Below are 19868 nucleotides of genomic sequence, written 5' to 3' on the forward strand. Positions count from 1 at the left end.
CTCTCCTCCTCTTCCTGGTCAAACATTGGCTTGGAAAATTCTTCCAGCATCTGAATACGAGCCAGCTACCTTGGAGCCGAGTGGCACCGCACAGGTGCGTGTTAGCGACCTCAGCCGTCGCAGGTGGGTAAAGCGAAATGGTCCAGAAGTGTTACCGAAAACTTGATTTCAATAGACCAGCCCAACCGCCAACCCCAACAATCTAATTCACTAACCGAACGTTCTGTACGAGGCAACGTACAAACAACAGACATTGCTCGGCAAGCTGAACTGGTCACCCAGACGTAACAGTAACGAACTTGGTCACACCACAAGGTGCAGTCACGTTCCGATTCAAAGTAGCGCAAGTTGTTTCCATCCAAGTACGAGCACGAAAAGTAATCGTGAAAAATACCTTCGCGAGAGAATGCGACAACTTGCTGTTAACGTCACCTACATAGCACAGGAATTCCTGACAGTATATATTTCACTGATGATATCGATTATTGTTAGATAATGAGACATACAGTCCTGGAAATTGGAATAAGAACACCGTGAATTCATTGTCCCAGGAAGGGAAAACTTTATTGACACATTCCTGGGGTCAGATACATCACATGATCACACTGACAGAACCACAGGCACATAGACACAGGCAACAGAGCATGCACAATGTCGGCACTAGTACAGTGTATATCCACCTTTCGCAGCAATGCAGGCTGCTATTCTCCCATGGAGACGATCGTAGAGATGCTGGATGTAGTCCTGTGGAACGGCTTGCCATGCCATTTCCACCTGGCGCCTCAGTTGGACCAGCGTTCGTGCTGGACGTGCAGACCGCGTGAGACGACGCTTCATCCAGTCCCAAACATGCTCAATGGGGGACAGATCCGGAGATCTTGCTGGCCAGGGTAGTTGACTTACACCTTCTAGAGCACGTTGGGTGGCACGGGATACATGCGGACGTGCATTGTCCTGTTGGAACAGCAAGTTCCCTTGCCGGTCTAGGAATGGTAGAACGATGGGTTCGATGACGGTTTGGATGTACCGTGCACTATTCAGTGTCCCCTCGACGATCACCAGTGGTGTACGGCCAGTGTAGGAGATCGCTCCCCACACCATGATGCCGGGTGTTGGCCCTGTGTGCCTCGGTCGTATGCAGTCCTGATTGTGGCGCTCACCTGCACGGCGCCAAACACGCATACGACCATCATTGGCACCAAGGCAGAAGCGACTCTCATCGCTGAAGACGACACGTCTCCATTCGTCCCTCCATTCACGCCTGTCGCGACACCACTGGAGGCGGGCTGCACGATGTTGGGGCGTGAGCGGAAGACGGCCTAACGGTGTGCGGGACCGTAGCCCAGCTTCATGGAGACGGTTGCGAATGGTCCTCGCCGATACCCCAGGAGCAACAGTGTCCCTAATTTGCTGGGAAGTGGCGGTGCGGTCCCCTGCGGCACTGCGTAGGATCCTACGGTCTTGGCGTGCATCCGTGCGTCGCTGCGGTCCGGTCCCAGGTCGACGGGCACGTGCACCTTCCGCCGACCACTGGCGACAACATCGATGTACTGTGGAGACCTCACGCCCCACGTGTTGAGCAATTCGGCGGTACGTCCACCCGGCCTCCCGCATGCCCACTATACGCCCTCGCTCAAAGTCCGTCAACTGCACATACGGTTCACGTCCACGCTGTCGCGGCATGCTACCAGTGTTAAAGACTGCGATGGAGCTCCGTATGCCACGGCAAACTGGCTGACACTGGCGGCGGCGGTGCACAAATGCTGCGCAGCTAGCGCCATTCGACGGCCAACACCGCGGTTCCTGGTGTGTCCGCTGTGCCGTGCGTGTGATCATTGCTTGTACAGCCCTCTCGCAGTGTCCGGAGCAAGTATGGTGGGTCTGACACACCGGTGTCAATGTGTTCTTTTTTCCATTTTCAGGAGTGTATTATTGGAATATTACGAAAATACAAAGGAATACCATATTTGCGAATATTTCACAGCTGTTATCGTACGAAACGCGAGAAAAATTGATCCATCTGTGAGACTTGATTTTTGTAGGTGCCACATTCAACACGTCATCAGGTGCGAAGGACAGAATATACTTGCAAAGGGATTAGATTAGATTTACGAAAAATAAAGCATCAGGATTAAAGCGTGCAGTGGTTTATTTAGATGGACTGTGGATTCGTACATCATACACTGTGAGAAAATGACAGTATGTGAAGGGTAATAACAATACTACCCGGCAACTTTTCAGCGTTGTGAATGCAGATTTTGGTTTCGTGTTCACTTCTCATCTATTGCTGTAGCACAGTGGTTCTCAAATTTGGGGTAAGGACAGAAACTTGAAATTTGGAGAGGATGTTGATCTCATAACGTACACATCGTTGAAGAAGGGATTTTTCGAAATTCCATCCCTTAGGGGATGAAAGGTTTTTTGAAAATATGTCGCAATTAAGGCAATTTTGAAGCTGGAACTACGAATATTTATATAAATACATGTTTCAGTGTTTCCGGAAACATCCCCAAGGGGGTGAAACAGGGGACGAAATTTTTATAGAAATATTTAATTATGAAAGCATTTTTGAAGGTAAATCTACGAAAATTTGTATTTGCCTAGTCGCTTAGAAATATAAAAATGGATGTGTCAGCATTTTTGGAAATTCAACCCTTTAGCGGTCGAAAGTATTTCTGGGAAATAAATCATTGCTAAAGAACTACTAAAGCGTTTTTGAAGCTGCATCTACGAAAATTGGTATTTCACTCCACGGTTAGAAATACAGAAATATGTTAGGGGATGAAAGTTTCTATGGAAATATCACAACAAGAACTCAAAAGACAGGATGAACAAAATCTCCGACTCCAGCTACCAGAATTGCTTTTTAGTCACCAGTACATTCGGCAAAGACTATGCTTCTATGGCCTAAATTAGCGTGAAAAGTTTAGAAGGTGTTGCAATTTGCAAACTAAATCAAAGGAAGCTATTTAACAGTCACCATGACAAATCGGCTTTGTAGATTAACATATGAGTAATGGGCGTAACAGACAAATTCGATTAAAGAAAAACAAACAAACAAAATCTGTGCAGAACTTACAGTCTTAGCGAGTGAAATAGCTATGCTAGTTCTGTACATAAGGAAAGATCACGCAGCCAATATCTGATCCATGTTGCGGTTGATAATGGAACCAAGACTAAAGTAAAATCAAGACACGTTCATAGGATTTGACGAACTGGAAAAAGCGTCAATGATGCAAGATATTCGAAATCCTGAGAAACATAGGGGTTTGGTATAGGGAAAGAAGGGTAATATACATTATGTGCAAGAATCAAGAGGGAACGCTAAGAGTGGAAGACTAAGAACTAAGGGCACGGATTAAGACGAGTGTAAAACAGTCATGTAGTCTTTCGCCTCAACTGTTCAATCTACACATCGAAAAAGCAATGAGAGAAATAAAAGAAAAGTTCAAGAAGGAGATTAAAATTCAAGCTAAAGGGATATCAATGATAAGATTCGCTGATGACATTGCTATCCTCAGTGAAAGTGAAGAAGAATTACAGGACACGCTGAATGGATTGATTGAATAGTCTAATAAACACAGAATATGAATTGAAAGTAAATCGAAGAAAGATGAAACTAATGGAAGGTTTAAGAAACTTAACATCAGGTTTTGTGATCAAGAAGTACTAGACGTTAATGAATTCTGCTATCTAGGCGGCAAAACAACCCATGGCGGACGGAGTAAGGAGGACACAAAAAAGGAGATCTGCACTGGCAAAAAGGCCATTCTTCGCCAAGAGAAGTCTAAGACAATTACATTGATGAAAGGAGTATTTTGAGATTGTTAAATACCAACCAAAGTGCAGTATCTTCGAGTCTGTGAAGACAACATACTAGAAACAGATTTTTTATAAAACAGATTACACTTTTGGCGAATGCCGGTGGTCAGAGTTCACTACTATCACTTTTATTTACCACTACTTACAGGTGTGAAAATAGGCCACGTGTATGGTAGCAATAAAAATAAATGTGAGGAGCCTACTGAAAATTAAGTGTGACCTGCTATGTACCATTGTCCACAATAATGACTATAGTTAGAAATCAGCGATAGCAACTGTCATTGACACATTATCATTTTGTTTAAAAAAACTGCGAAAATGACTTATTTGTTCGAACATTAACTACGTTTTATTTATCATTCGTCACTATGGAAAAAATCGGTGTTAATTTTTTTACATATATAGTTTCACTTAGGGATCCAATTTTGTTGGTGGATTAACTGATCTGTCAGTTAGCTCCACAAGGCTAACTGGACTTCCTGCCAGACCTTTCCACAAGAGAAAAATAAGTGGTGGTCACCGGGAATCAAACCTGGAACCTCAGTGTCACTACCCAAAAACGCTAACTACTGCTCTACCTGATCAGTTTACTTATACTGCCGTAATGTTAGCTTTTACTGTTGTGACATTAGAAGACTATAAAGAATGTGCAACATCCCAGATAATATATGAAGATGGTATCCGAAAGGACAGATACCACTGGTGATCTTGCAGCTCTCGAAGAATGAAATTACAGTGGAATCCAGACCTTTAGCTGCATACAGGCGTTGATAAATATCAACGAAGACAGTTGAAAATGTGTACCCCAACTGGGACTCGAACCCGAGATCTCCTGCTTACATGGCCGACGCTCTATCCTACTGAGCCACCGAGGACACAGAGCATAGTGCGACTGCACGCACGCTCCCCGTGAGACCCGCTATTCCAGCTACTGTCCGCACATTACATTGTAGTGGACCTGCCCACTATACTCGTTACTCGCGGCAGTCAATCTACCGATTCCCGTAAGAGTTCGGGCAATGTAAGTGCATCCGCACTGAAGAAGATCATTGGCCGGTAAGCCTTATCTATATGAAAATGGTATCTGTATGCAGCCTTATCTATATGAAAATGGTGTCTGTATGCAACTAAAGGTCTAGATTTCATTGTAATTTCATTCCCAGATAATATGTGATGACTAGTGCAGGAGGAGAGATATAATGACGGACGAGGAAATGCAGCAAATCAGTCAGCGTAGATGCGACATTATCATGCGCGACTGAAACAGCAGATAAAGCTGTGTAATGCAGCGGCATCACTGAGGAAGGTTGTCTTAGGGATAGTTGTTGTTTCTTGGGTATAACAACGCTTAACGGCGAGAGGTTTTACAGGTAGTGCCAGCGAGGCGTCTCGAGCAATCAAGGGGAGACGTACCGTAAGCCTTGTTCCCTATCCTTGTTATAAATGGAGACTTATTCAATGGCGCGTACAGATAACGTAACATGTGAGAATCCTCCACTTGTAAAAATACTGAAGTGTATAGGGCTGCTATAAATGTTTCATTAATTTTCAGAGCTCCATGTTTTCCAAAGTATTGCGTGTAAAAATATGATTGACGCATGAATAAAACCGTAAACTCACCATGTTTTCACTCTACAAATGTTCTAAGAGTGTCCCTTCTGGCACACGACACACATGCAAGCGGTAGTTAATTCCATTCCGTTATGTAGCAACATCCTGTTAATGGTCTTGACAGCAACACCTGACGCTGTTACTACCTCATTTCTCTTCCTCTCGTGTTTAAGCATGGCGGTGCTGCCACCATGGATATGGAATCAGTTTGCCTTGCAGAGTAATAAACTCTATGTGTAAACAACAGAAAATTTACGTAGATTAACTGTAAAAAACCGTTTCTTTTCACAAAGATCACATTCATAAGCCGATACTTCGTTTCGATAAAGAATATTCATTATAGAACATTCCCACCGCTTATTCCATGTTACTTAAGAAAAGGTTATAAGAAAACCAAATAACCAAGGAGTGGAAGCGGAACAATTTTCTAATGTGACAGAAAAGACAAAAGTAGGTAAAAGAAAACATTTTTAACAGTACTATATTTCTGTACTCTTGTCTTACCCGGAACATTTTTGTACTTCCTCCTTTCGTCGACCAATTGAAGGGCTTATTTCAATAGTGGTACAAGTCCATTTTTGTTCATTCTGAGATACAGAGTCCTAAAGTTAAATGAGCGCTGAAAAATCTACGTTCGAGATACCAGAAATATTCACGTATATATACTTGAATATTTCTGCTACCTCAACTGCAGATTTTTCAACGCTCGTTTAACTTTAGGACTCTGTATCTCAGAATGAACAAAAATGGACTTGTACCACTATTGAAATAAGCCCTTCAATTGATTTCTTCTGTAACCACAGGTTTATTCGCCGTTAACTCTCCCTGTGCCAATGTTTGTCTGCCCAATATTTGCAACTGCACTTTTAAGAGATGTCAACTCTTCTTCAGCTGAACTGCCTACACTGGATTCATTAGTCCACTATCTTCATCTTTAGAGAACTTCAAGTGAATCTCATCAGTCCTCAGTACTTCAATATCCCACTTCCTTTCACACTGATCCTTAAATTTCAGTCTACTCTTAATAATTACTAAATTGTGTCCTGAACCTACAGTGTGTTACAAAACGATACCGACAAACTTCCAGGGGTTGCAGAGGATGTCGTGAGGAACACGGAACGTGCATCGAACGACGCCACAAAGCGCCTGCCTCTAGGCCATCCGTTCGACAGGAAACGTGACCTTGTACGCTGACGTATCGCAGGCGGAACGTCTCGCTATAGACCTGTGTTGTTTGTTACTACGTGACCGCGACTGATTGCCGCAGTCGCCTGTGGAGAAGACGGAGCTAGTGCTGCATAGAGAGACTTTGTCTCCCATGAATGCGATGCTCTGGTACCTTGGTGGATGATGATTACGGATACGGATTTCCATCCAAAGTTTATTTTTCTTCTGTATACCGAAAAACTCTGGAGATTTTAGAGGGCTCCACGAGAAAAATGAACTGCATATGGAAACGTGTCAGAAACTGTCATCCAACAGGGAAACAGAGTATCGCATTCATAGGAGACCAGGTCTGTCTATGGAGGAGCTTGTTCCATCTTCTCCATTGGGGATCGTGGCTTCAGTTCACTGAAAAACAAACAACATAGCGAGTCGTTCCACCTATGGTCCATCAGCGTACAAAGTCAAGTTTGTTGCCGAAGGGGTGGACTATAGGCAGGTGCCGGCGTCTGTAATTTCGACGCTATGTAGCGTCGTAGGATGACCTTTCCTACGGTCGCAGGTTCGAATCCTGCCTCGGGCATGGATGTATGTGATGTCCTTAGGTTAGTTAGGTTTAAGTAGTTCTAAGTCTAGGGGACTGATGACCTCAGATGTTAAGTCCCATAGTGCTTAGAGCCATTTGATGACGTTTCCGGATAAACACCTTGTATATCCGTTCTTGTATATCCACCTCTGGGTACTTCTTACAATCAGATACCTGATTTCGGAATATCTGTCTGATCATGATCACATCCATCTGGAATCTTCTCTTGTATCCGAATCTTTTCCAAGCATACCCCCTTCTCTTGTGATTCTTGAACAGAATATTCAGTATCGCTAGCTGAAATTTTTTGCAGAACTCAATTGCTCTTTCTCGTCTCTCATTCCTACGACCAAGACCACATACTCCCACCAGCCTTTCTTCTATTCCTTCCCATAAAACTGCATTCCAATACCCCAGGAATTATTAGATTTTCATCCCTCTTTGCTTACCCATTCAGCGTCCTCACATACTTACTCAATCTCTTGCGACGTCAGCATGTATACCTGAACTATCATTGTCGGCGTAGGTTTGCTGCCGAATATGATGAGAATTACCCTATTACTGAACTGTTCACAGTAACTCACTCTCTGCCTTATATTTCTATTCATAACGAAACCTACTGCTTTTATAACATTTTCTGCTGCTGTTTATATTACACTATATACGTCTATTCGTTTCATTTCACTGACCTCCACTACATCTAGAACGACACTTTGCATTTCTCTTTTCAGATTTTCTATCTTTCCTAGCAGGCTCAATCTTCTGTCATTAAACGCCCCGATTGTTAGAATATTATCCCTTCGTCGGTTATTCCATCTTTTTGTCATGGTCACCTTCCTTTTGGCAGTCCCCTTCTAGAGATCCGGGTGGGGAACTAATCCGGAATCTTTTGCCAATGGAAAGATCATCGTGACACTTTCTCAGTTATAAGCCACGAGTCCTGTGGATACACCTTGCGTGTCTTTAATGCATTGGTTTATATTTCCTTCTGCCTCAAATTTCCATTGGTCATTGCTGATTATTCCATCTTTTACGGGCAGTTTCCCACCCTTCTTCGACAAGCCCGTTGACTGAGTGAGCGTGACCTCTCATACCGGAAGTCTTCGGCCGCCATTTCTGATGATTTTTATTCAAAAATTTAAGCACCGATTATATTCCAACCCGGAACCTAGGGAATTTGATTAACGGTCAATGGCGGTACCTATGTACCATGCCTACACGAAAAGTGATACACAGGCTAGACTAGGATGAAGAGCTGCGTCAAACCAATACTCCGACCGAAGACCACAACAACTGCAGCACACATCCGAGTACTGGTAAAAGAAGCGATAAGTGACAGAAAAAGCCTTGGAACTTTTAATCGTTGTCTGACACTACTACACTTATTCACCTAGGCATACTGCATTAATGGTGTTGGTATCAGCATGGGACACACGACTAAATTAATGTTAAGATTAAATGAGCTAGAGACACTCACCTTGCCATAGCTCGGTCGAGGACGGTGGAGGAACTGCTTCGGCTGGAAAAGAGATCGCACAACATACGGTTAGAAACAACGTATCTCACGCCCGCCAAAGCCGTTGTAAGCATCATTTAATGTAATGCTCCAGCGTGGCGAGTTATTGCTGCGAAGCTGCAAAGGCGCTGCCAATTGTTTTGTTTGGCCAAAACAGTTGTTTTATCTATTTTTGCTTAGCTATTATTTTAACTGTCAGACAAATACACATGCAGCATGACGGCGAGGCTTTAATTAACGTGCAGGTGGAACGTTTAAATGTGTTGGCTGGCGAGCGCACTGCTAGCCGCAGGCATGCGAACTGCAGCCGTGGTGCAGTGATTTATCGAATTAAAGCAGCGACAGAGCATGCGACTAAAGAGTGTTAAGTGAGAAATTGGTCTAACGTTAGAGTAGAAAATTCCTTTTATCACCGCTATAACTGAGTCATCAGGCGAAGGATTATGGGAGAAGAGTGAGACATTTTCCTCGCCTTGGCGACAAAGAGCCTGACATAAATCGTGTTGTGTGTCTGTGTGCCAATGAAACACGAGCTCTGTTTTTTTTTTATTGTGCTGTGCTCATAATGTAACTGATTTATGTTTTATTTGTTAGCAATATTTCATGTAATTGAACAGAAAATTTTTCAAACGATTATGGCCTAACGAACTGTCAAAGCCTTTTCCTCTTTTTTTTTAATAAAAAAAAGGTATTTTCTTCCAGTAGTAATAACAGTTTATCAACTCCATTGTTTGTTTAATGCGACAAACAGTTGCATTAATTTCTTATATTGATTATTAACTATCGCCACGCTGACCCATAGATATGAAATGGCTACAGAAGAAGCTATTATAAATTACCGTTGGATAAAAGTCTATTCATTAACTCCTATCTACTTCACAAATTCCAGTGAAAAAAAATTTTTTGTCTGTGAAAAAGGAAAATGCGCCATCTTCAAACCGGTTGCTAGGATTGGGGAGGTACTGGAAATCCTGTACGGTGTGGGTCATACCAAACTGAAAACTGCTAACAAGAACCGTCTACTTGACGACATCTCTGTTGCACATCTACATCTACATAAATAGTCCGAATGCCCTGTATAGTAGACAAGGGAGTATACTTCGTATATTCACTTGTGACTGACTGTATAATACAATCTTCATCAAATTTGTACTGCGTTTTTCATCACCTGTTTCAGCAAGAATATGCCATCTTCAGACCTACAAATTACTTTATAAAACAGTCTAGATCGCAAGGCATATTTATTTCTAAATGGTGACTGTTTACGATCATTACATGAAACAGCTTGTTAATATCTTGGGCGGTTTCCATTGAAATGGCCTTTCCTGAGTATCTCCAAAAGAAAAGCTCTAGCATTATCTGAAGTGTAAACGTACAAGATTGGTCAGGTCCCAAGCAACACGACATAACATACGAGAGACTACTATGCTACAGCACTACACTTGCCAAGAATCTGCCCAATGGATGAAATCCAGACACCCAATTACCCTCTCTGAATTTGTGTGCTGGTCACAATAGACAACACATCCCAACATAACGTCTGAATATGCAATCGACTGAAAGAGTCTAATGGCGTATTACTGTCGTTGTGCCTAGTAACTAACGTTTTCTCCCTTCTTTTTCTCAACTAACATATTCTGTTGCAAGTAATGGAACTATCTATCCTCATTCACGTCATTGGGAGAGTGAAGAACATCTCGTCATACAAAATATACTCTTTTTAAGAATTGCATGAATACGGTAAATATATTACTTTTTCATAGACTGTAGTCTACGAGGCTTTTCTGAGAAAAAACCACGTAAAACTATAAATAAAATACTGGACTAGTTTAAGAAAATTTACTAGAAGAATCTTAAATGTACTTTTAAATATAACTGACCATTCATCACACTTCATAACTACACTGGTGTCCAAAATTAAAACAACAAAAAATTTTGCAAGGTTGCGTTATTTTGCCACAAAACTGTATAAACAGGTGATAGTAATGTAGAAAGAATGTAAAGAATGCAGAACAGAATCAACTTCAACATGCATAACGGAAGGCAAAAATGTTCTTCACGTTTGCCAAATTAACGGATTTGCACACACATTCTGACAGCTGGTTAATGTGCTCAGTATGGGGTGTGACAACCTCTGGCGCCAATAAAGGCCCAACAACGACGGGTCATGCTGCGAATGGTGTCATCAATCTCACGTAGAGGCAATGACTCCCATTCTTACTGCAGAGCTGCTTACAAGTCTTAGAGAGTGGTTGGTGGATGCTGATGTGATGCAACCCATCTCCCTAGTGCATGCCAGACATGCTCTATGGGATTCATATCGGGAGAGTGAACAGGCCATGCCAAGCGTGCAGTATCTTCCGTTTCCAAAAAAACATCAATCCCGCGTGCTCTATGAGGTCGAGCATTATCGTCCGGCAATGCGAAATGTGGGCCCACAGCGCCTCGCAACAATCGCGGGTGAGATCCCAAGATCTCTTCACGGTATCTGACAACAGTTTTACTTGTTCACCCGCACAATTTCATGAAAGTGTGTTCGAGTGGTCAAGATAACCCTGCCCTAACCATTAGAGATCCTGCTCGATATCGGTCTCTTTACACAAACTTTTGGTCCCAAAATCCTTTTCCACATACTCTCCAGATGCGAATCCTCGGTAATCACTCTCCAGATCAAATTGGGACTCGTCTGTGAAAAGAACATTGGCCCCCTGTTCGACCGTCGAGGTGACTTGTTGACGGCTTCACTCTAGACGTTCCCTTATGTGGAGACATGCCAGAGGTAGTAAACAGAGAGCAGGCCTCCAACAATAAAGGCCATTCTGCTGAAGTCTTCTGTATACCGTTTGCCTCGATACAACACGTGAACGGGACGCTGCGAGGTCAGATGCCAGTTGCAGTGCAGTACTAAGGCGATACCGCCGTCTCCTTACAGCCAAATAATGGGCCACTCTTTCTGATGTCAACGTGGTCGGCTCTGTCCTGGTCCCTAGGATCCAGTTTCATCCGAGAGGCAACAGAAAGATTCACATTAAGCCATAGGGTCGTATCAGTTTTTCGACTCTCCTGCTTCCATTCTTCCTATGGCCCTCCACATCTGAGAGTCTGTAGGGGTCTTCTCTGTGTCATACTACAATGTGTGTGACTGTGTACACAACGATTGTGGATGTAAGACCACCCTGCAAACACTACCCCGCTTGGTAAGTGCCACTGTTGTCGTGGATGTCCGTTGATCGGCATGCCATCTTCCGCGCAAAACACGATCGTAGCGACATCTGTTGACAATTTGTATGATTATATCGTGAATTAGACACATGGCGGATAAATAGCAGTTTATTGCTATCATAGGTTACTGAACAATATTCACTTACATATGTAGTGTTAGTGCGTAAGCTCTAATATTAATAACTGTTTTAAATTCTGGCCGTATTCGAGGCTGCAAAAATAAAGCCCTCGCACTTTACGTTTTTAATTACTTACACGTCCGTTCGGCGAGGTGCAACCAGCAGGTACGCGATAAATATTTCCAGGGCAGAGGAGATCACTCGAACAATAACTTGTGCCATATTTTTTGGAGTTATTATTCAACAATCTATGCGTTAAAAGCGGGAAAAATTTGTACTCCGGTTAAGTAAATCAAGGGAAAACACTCAGATAACGATAACTATGAAAATGGAACGCAAAATCTGATGAAACATTGCGAAAGTGAAGAAAACATGACACGGAATAAACAAAACCTGAAAATACAATTCCAGACAATTAACTGATGTCCTCAAGTACAAAATGCGCTATTTCTATGTAGTGGACATATTCGAGTGAAACAAGTGATGCTAACACGGAATGTGATTACCTCGTGCACCAACTCAGTAGATAGTCCTAATGATATGTGATACGGTTAACGACACTCTATATGGACTCCACAGAAAGTGAATTCGGCCTCACTTGCAAAGGTGCTCTCAGCGCAGCAAAGACCTGTGGAAGGAGATGGCGAGCGGCTACGAGTAACCTGAGAGCGTACCAACGTAAGCTCAACTCGGGAGACAGAGGAAACCACTTGATGCACTGAATTTTTTGGTGTTCCCGATATTCATCCAGGACTCGAGATCTGTCTGACAGTGTTATCGAGTTGTAGGATAGAACCACTAGTTGCGCAGGAAAAAGAACATACTTAAGCATCTCTGTACATCTCTATACTCACACTTGTAAACTTTGTCTACGAATCTACCATCCAAACTGACAGTGTGGATATATACAACTATACGTGACTAATGGTCTCGCATACACACTATCTTGGACGAGCAGTTGTCGATTACATCACCGTTCGCGGGTTGTAGTTACCGTCCTGCTCTTTCGAGGGCATAGCTGCACATATTACGCTTCATAGCTTTAGACCGTTTTGGCTAGACTTTCTGGGAGGCAAACACCAAGATGGAAATTCTTGCCACTGTCTATGAACCAAAGGACGGACATCTTACTACGGAGATTTTAAACTATTTAATCATTTTATTATTTGTTACGCCACTCACCTCTGTTTATTACATTTAACATTTTTGCGGTGGCATCCTTGCATAAAATTATTTAGGTGTACAGACCGCATCAGATCTGAGTTAAAACTCGAGCTTCCGAAGATAGCAAACATCTTCGTCAGGAGATGGCTACCTGCCGATGGCCAAGTGCGCGTCCTTTATAATAGTGACCAAACTTGTGATTCATCGGGTGATGGCGCACGGTGTTCTATTGGCGAAGTGACAACATCACCTGAACAATGGGATTCGCAATAAAAGAAGCGTTAGAAATTTTTGTGTACAGGAATAGTCTCAACAGGTGGTGCCTTGAGACGACACTTGAAACGGAGCGTCTTCAAAGAAATAAAACAATTTGGTGCTGGTCTTCATTTCCCTTCCGCCTAATCGCGGCTCGGTTGGGGAATCTAGAGCTCTGTCCTCCGCCAATGGAATTTCAAGCCACGTTACCCGACCAGTGACAAGCTTGAACACCACCATAAAAGAGGTAAGCTGTCCACCTGGGAGAAGAGAATGTTGATTACCTTCGAAAGGTTGAGTTTTAACTCAGATTGGACGCCGTCTGAATACCGACAAAAATGTTCTAGAAACATCTATTTACTGTTTTTCCCTAACTGCAATCAATTAAAAGGACAAAAAGTATTTATTGTCCAGCACATAACGTTGTAATCGGAATACTACACATCATCTAATAAACACTGGGTACACTTCGTGCGATTACATTAGATGAACTCTTCGTCCCAAGGGATTCATACGGAGGAGATCTTCGTGGATTTAGAACACGCCCTATTTTTATTTTTTACTTATACTATGTGATATTAATAAAAATGCAGTAATAATACATATGTTACATCAACTGGTCTTATTCAGAAAACAGCCACGCGGGTTAGCCGAGCGGTCTTACGCAACTTGCCACAGTTGGCGCAGCTCCCCCCATCGGAGGTTCGAGTCCTCGTTCGGCCATGGATGTGTGTGTTGTCCTTAGCATAAGTTACTTTAAGTTAGGAGTTGCTAGTTAGAAAAAGTGCTATATTATTTACAACAAATTTTCATAGTAATTGGTATACCCAGTTCCTTGACAAGACTTCTACAGGAGTTTTGTGGATTCATATGACAAATAATGCATATTCACGGTTTTGGACTCAGAAAACTTTTGTTTAACTCGAAGAGCGCAAGTCCTGCTCACATTTGTTCGGCTTTTTTTTTATTTTCATGTCATTTATGTCTGATAACAAATGCACTGCAAATAAAGACTTGTTTAAGAGTTTCGGTTGTTCTGTGATACGCACTTCGCAACTAAAATTATAATCAAGATGTAATCCCAGGAATTTAATACTATCAACTTCTGCCTGCACTTCTTCATACTTCATGCACATGCATGTATATATAACGATTATACATATATCGATTATCTTGCATTGTTTCCATCATCGTACTTCTTCTGGCAATCGGAACGTAGATGCTGTTAAACCTTGTTTGCTATGCCAGCTGAAAACCTCACTCTCATAGCTGTAACTGTGTGCTCCAAGAGCAGAATATTAATAAACAAGTAACAAAAGTTCATTTTCCTACATGAGGCGGTCTAAAATCCTGTATGATATTAATGAACAATTGAAAAACGATCATTTCACAATCTGACGCAATCCACAGCATGAAATTTTTTATGGAAGCTAACTCTCGCCCCTAAGTTCTAAAATCATACGAGTATATAGAATGAGGTGGCAAAAGTCATGGGATACCGATGATGGCAATAGTATCATGTACACAAGATATAAAAGGGCAGTGAGTAGCGAAGCTGTCACTTGTACTCAGGTGATTCGCGTGTAAAGGTTTCCGAAGTGATTAAGACCTCACGACGGGAATTAACAGACTTTGAACGCGGAATGGTAGTTGGAGCTAGACGCATCAGACATTTCATTCCAGAAGTCCTTAGGAAATTCAATATTCCTAGATTTACAGTATCTAAAGTATGCCAACAGTCTCAAATTTCAGGCATTACCTCTCACCACAGTCACAGGCCTTCAGTTGACAACCGAGAGCAGCGGCATTTGTGAAGAGTTGTCAGTGCTAATAGACAAGCAACACTCGGTGAAATAACCGCAGAAATCAATGTGGGACGTACGACGAAAGTATCCGTCACGACAGTGCGGCTGAAGGCATTAATGGCCTACGGCAGCGGACGACCGAAGCGAGTGTTGGAAAGAGCTGATGACAGAGTTCCAGAGTGACGCAGCCTCCACGAGGCCATGGACCCAAGTTGTCAACAAGGCATTGTGCAAGCTGGTGGTGGCTTCATAACGGTGTGGGCTGTGTCTACGTGGAGTGGACTGTATTCTCTGGTCCAACTAAGCCGATCACTGACTCGAAATGGTTATGATCGGCTGCTTGGAGACCATTTGCAGTCATTCATGAACTGCCTGTTCCCAAAGAATGATGGAAAATTTATGAATGAGATTGCGCCATGTCACCGAGCCACAACGTTTCGCGATTCCGGACAATTTGTGCAAGAGATTTGGCCACACAGATCGCCTGACATGAAATCCATTGAGCATTTATCAGACGTAAGAGTAACTAAAAGTCAGTTCGTGCGAAAAACCCTGCACCAGCAACACTTCCGCAATTATGGGCGGCTATAGAGGCACCATGGCTCAGTATTTCTGCAGGGGACTTCCAACGACTTGCTGAGTCCCTGCCACGTCCAGTTTCTGCACCATGCCGGGCAAAAGGAGGTCCGACACGATATTGGGAGGTATCCCGTGATTTTTGTCACCTCAGTGTACAAACGGTTGACGGATCAGTACTCACATTCTAGTATCCCTGAGGGTGAAAGAGTGTAGAGTATACTAGAGATGTTCAAGTAAATTCTCGATGGCATCAGGAAATGAGAGAGGACTTGTGTGAGATGAAAAAGCAACGGCGAATAATACACTGAAGAGGAGGCACTATCGAACGACAAATGGATGAAGTGTAAGAAAATACACAAAAGAGATCGAACCCTTAGTAGGTGATTCCAAGATTAGCACTCAAATTCTGGAGCCTCTCAAATCGCTTAAATACGTAGAAATAGCAGTGTGATGCGCTACAAAGGGAACGAACACCTGAAAGCATCAGTGTGGTAGGCGAATGGATGACTTAGGATTCTGGAAATGCGCAGTGCGTGAGTTAATCAAACTGTATACAAGATGCTATGCGACCAAGTCTACAATACTGCTCCAGTGTCTGGTGTCTTTTTCAAATGGGAAGATTATGATACTGCACTGACTGTGTTTATAAGAAATATGACGCAATGTTCATTCGGACATGCATGCATATCCAAAGAAGCGGACACTGCAGCGGCCACAGGCGTTTTGAAATACAGGGAACGTATTCGCAGTTGGGAATACTGGCAACCTCCAGCTGAAGAATAGAATGGCGTCATCGAAAATTCGTGCCGGACCATGAATCGAAACCAGATTTCTTGCTTGTTGCGAGCGGCGGCATTAACCAGTTCTGTCATCCATCCACGCTTCAGAGCTAGACCCAAAAATGCGTACATGCATGTCCGAAGGAATGTTGCATCGTATTTCTTACAAACACGGGCGCTGGGATGTCGTATTAATCCGACGATACCAAGCTAGCGACTTTCGATCAAATATCTCCTCCGTACGGGGATTACGGAAAGTGCACGAGTGCAGGTTACTGGCATATGGACGACAACTTACGGAAGTCTGGGTCTGGACATGTGACGTCCACGGATAGCCGAAATTGTTACGTTGACCGCTCTCGGCGAGTGATGAATCTGGGTTCGACCTGACAATAGATCTCTATATTCGTTCGATATATGTTATCATGCCTGCTTGATAAGGCCTATGGACAAGGGCGAGGGAGAAGTTGTTAGGGGAGATGGGGAAGTAGACAAAAGTGAGCTGCAGACAAGTTCATGAGAAAGATAACTATAATGATAGGTGGATCATAAGTTGTCTTATTTGTAAGGGATTTCTTCTAAGGAGGAACATATCAGGGTCGGGCTCCTGATTCAGAAAGTGAGTTTGAGAAGTGGTAGGGAGAGGATTTTACTTTGTTGAGAACGAGTATTTCTGCTGTGGTGTGCAGATAATAATGTAAGGGTTGTAGATAGATAAGAGGGAGTGCCATGATTGAGAAGATGATAAAGAAAACACATCGGCTCGTAGTCACAATAAACTGTTAGTAGGCAGGAATGATATGGGCGAAATAGTGAACGTCACAAATGTGTAGCACACATACAATCAGTGCCAATTCCAGCAGGTGTTGAGTTCTCAAACGAATTGCCTTGGAGAGTAGGATTACTTTAATCACGTATGGAGAGTGTTAGTGATTCCGTGAGTTTCTTTTTAAGCTCGAAAATGGGAAGTTTTCGTGACAGGAGCCGCTACTTCTCAATCAAGCAGCTCCTCAATTTGTGCATCCCGCTTGCCAACAGCGCTCGGCAGACCCAGATGGTCACCCATCAAAGTACTAGCCAATCCCAACAGCGCTTAACTTCGGTGATCTGATGGGAAACCGGTGTTGCCACCGCGGCAAGGTTGGAAGGATACTTTTTTTTTTATATCTGCGTAGTGAGTGAAGTTAAGCCGACACCTTTTACAGACTGCAGTTGTGTGTTCAGTCCCGTCTTTCAGAAAGAGAAAAAGTTATTTTCTGGAGTGAGTAATGAGTAACTAAGATTGCCTTACCAACTACAGGAGTTACATGTTGACCGCAATTCTTTTCGCATCTTGGGATTTACCCAAATACTTGTCCTCCAGATGCACATCATCAGTCTCCGCATGCCAACTCTCTCATACACTCTCTCGTTGTTTCCACCTGTGGATGCTGATGATACCAGTCACTGACGGAAGAGCAGGCAAGAATACGCCGATCTAGGCCGAAGCTACGAAAGAAACAACATCGCAACAAGAGGTGAAGTGAAAATCGTGCCAGCAGGGATCGTCACTGGGAGCTGGTGTTGTGCGGTAAGCGCTCGGCCGGAATGGGGCCAGCTGATTCAGCGGCCGGATAGGGCCGTGAGGTCACCGCGCCACTACGTCGCCGTGGAGGCGTGGAACTAGGCCCGCCAAGGTCACACGAGCCCCCACCACATCCCATCCAGCCGGCCCGGCAGCTGTGACGTCACAGATGACGGCACCGGCGCACTATGACGAGACGAGACGAGACAGGCGCCAGGTTCGTGCATGAATAATGCAGCCCGCGCGACGTGCTGTCGCGCCTCGTCGGCCAGGCCCGGGAGACAATATGACAGCCTCCTATCGCGGGGCTCGGGACCGGAGGGAATGGAAACTGCGTTCCGCTGTCCGGATCTGAGATTTGCAGCGAGCCACAGATGGCGAAATGGCCCAACTGGGACGTCGAGCGGCCGGTACTAAAACAACAAGACAGGGCACACACAGCAGTGAGACATACTCTCAGCTGTCACACTGTGCGAGGAAACTGTCACGCTGGAAATAGAGCGCTGTGTTTCGCCCTACATTTCTTTCTTACTTCGACCGAGGCACGGTAGTGGTGTCTGAGTGTGAAACAGAATATGATTTTATATAGGCTATATCGCAGTAACTACAACTGACACGTATGAAAGTGTACGACATCAAAATCAAAAACTTCACAGTAAATAAGGTCCACAAACGAGCCGTTTGCGAGATAACTGTGAATGTGTAGCCACAAATCACACTGAATTGGTATGAAGTATTGTCCTAGTAAATATAAATGTAACTGAAATGTATTTCGATTAACAGCTCATGTAATCAGCCTCTCCGGGCCCTTGATTTATCACCCATGGGCTTTATCTGGTACGGATCGGTACACATACACTTTTACAGTGTCCAGTCACATTAGTGTGTCAAAAGCCTGAAGAATCACCTTTTCTGGAGCGGAATGCTGCGAGGCGTGCAGGAAGAGAGTCAGTGCGGTTCTCGAAGGTAACGACAGGAATGTGGAAGGCAAGCCGTCTCTAGTGTCGCGGCCAGCTGTGCTAGATTTCTCGTTTGAACGTCCGTGGCACGAGCAGCACAATCGAGGTGATCCCACAGATCCTCGATTGGGCTTAAATCCGGTGAGTTTGGTGGCCAGGGGATAACGGTAAACTCATCCTAATGCTCTTCGAATCTCGCACGTACGCAGCGAGCTGTGTGACACGTTGCAGTGTCCTGCTCGTACAGGGTGTTTCAAAAATGACCGGTATATTTGAAACGGCAATAAAAACTAAACGAGCAGCGATAGAAATACACCGTTTGTTGCAATATGCTTGGGACAACAGTACATTTTCAGGCAGACAAACTTTCGAAATTACAGTAGTTACAATTTTCAACAACAGATGGCGCTGCGGTCTGGGAAACTCTATAGTACGATATTTTCCACATATCCACCATGCGTAGCAATAATATGGCGTAGTCTCTGAATGAAATTACCCGAAACCTTTGACAACGTGTCTGGCGGAATGGCTTCACATGCAGATGAGATGTACTGCTTCAGCTGTTCAATTGTTTCTGGATTCTGGCGGTACACCTGGTCTTTCAAGTGTCCCCACAGAAAGAAGTCACAGGGGTTCATGTGTGGCGAATAGGGAGGCCAATCCACGCCGCCTCCTGTATGTTTCGGATAGCCCAAAGCTATCACACGATCATCGAAATATTCA

At 43.7% G+C, this 19868-nt stretch overlaps 1 protein-coding gene across 1 annotated transcript in view; it reads right to left on the bottom strand.

Moving 5' to 3' along the window:
- Positions 1-19868, bottom strand: part of LOC124791505 — a 528144-nt gene that overhangs the window by 94427 nt on the left and 413849 nt on the right. Inside the window, 1 exon segment of the mRNA XM_047257865.1 lies at positions 8661-8702. Coding sequence (XP_047113821.1) covers positions 8661-8702 — 42 coding nt within the window.

This window comes from Schistocerca piceifrons, chromosome 1 (assembly GCF_021461385.2).
Source record: "Schistocerca piceifrons isolate TAMUIC-IGC-003096 chromosome 1, iqSchPice1.1, whole genome shotgun sequence".
Classification (NCBI taxonomy): Eukaryota; Metazoa; Arthropoda; class Insecta; order Orthoptera; family Acrididae; genus Schistocerca; species Schistocerca piceifrons.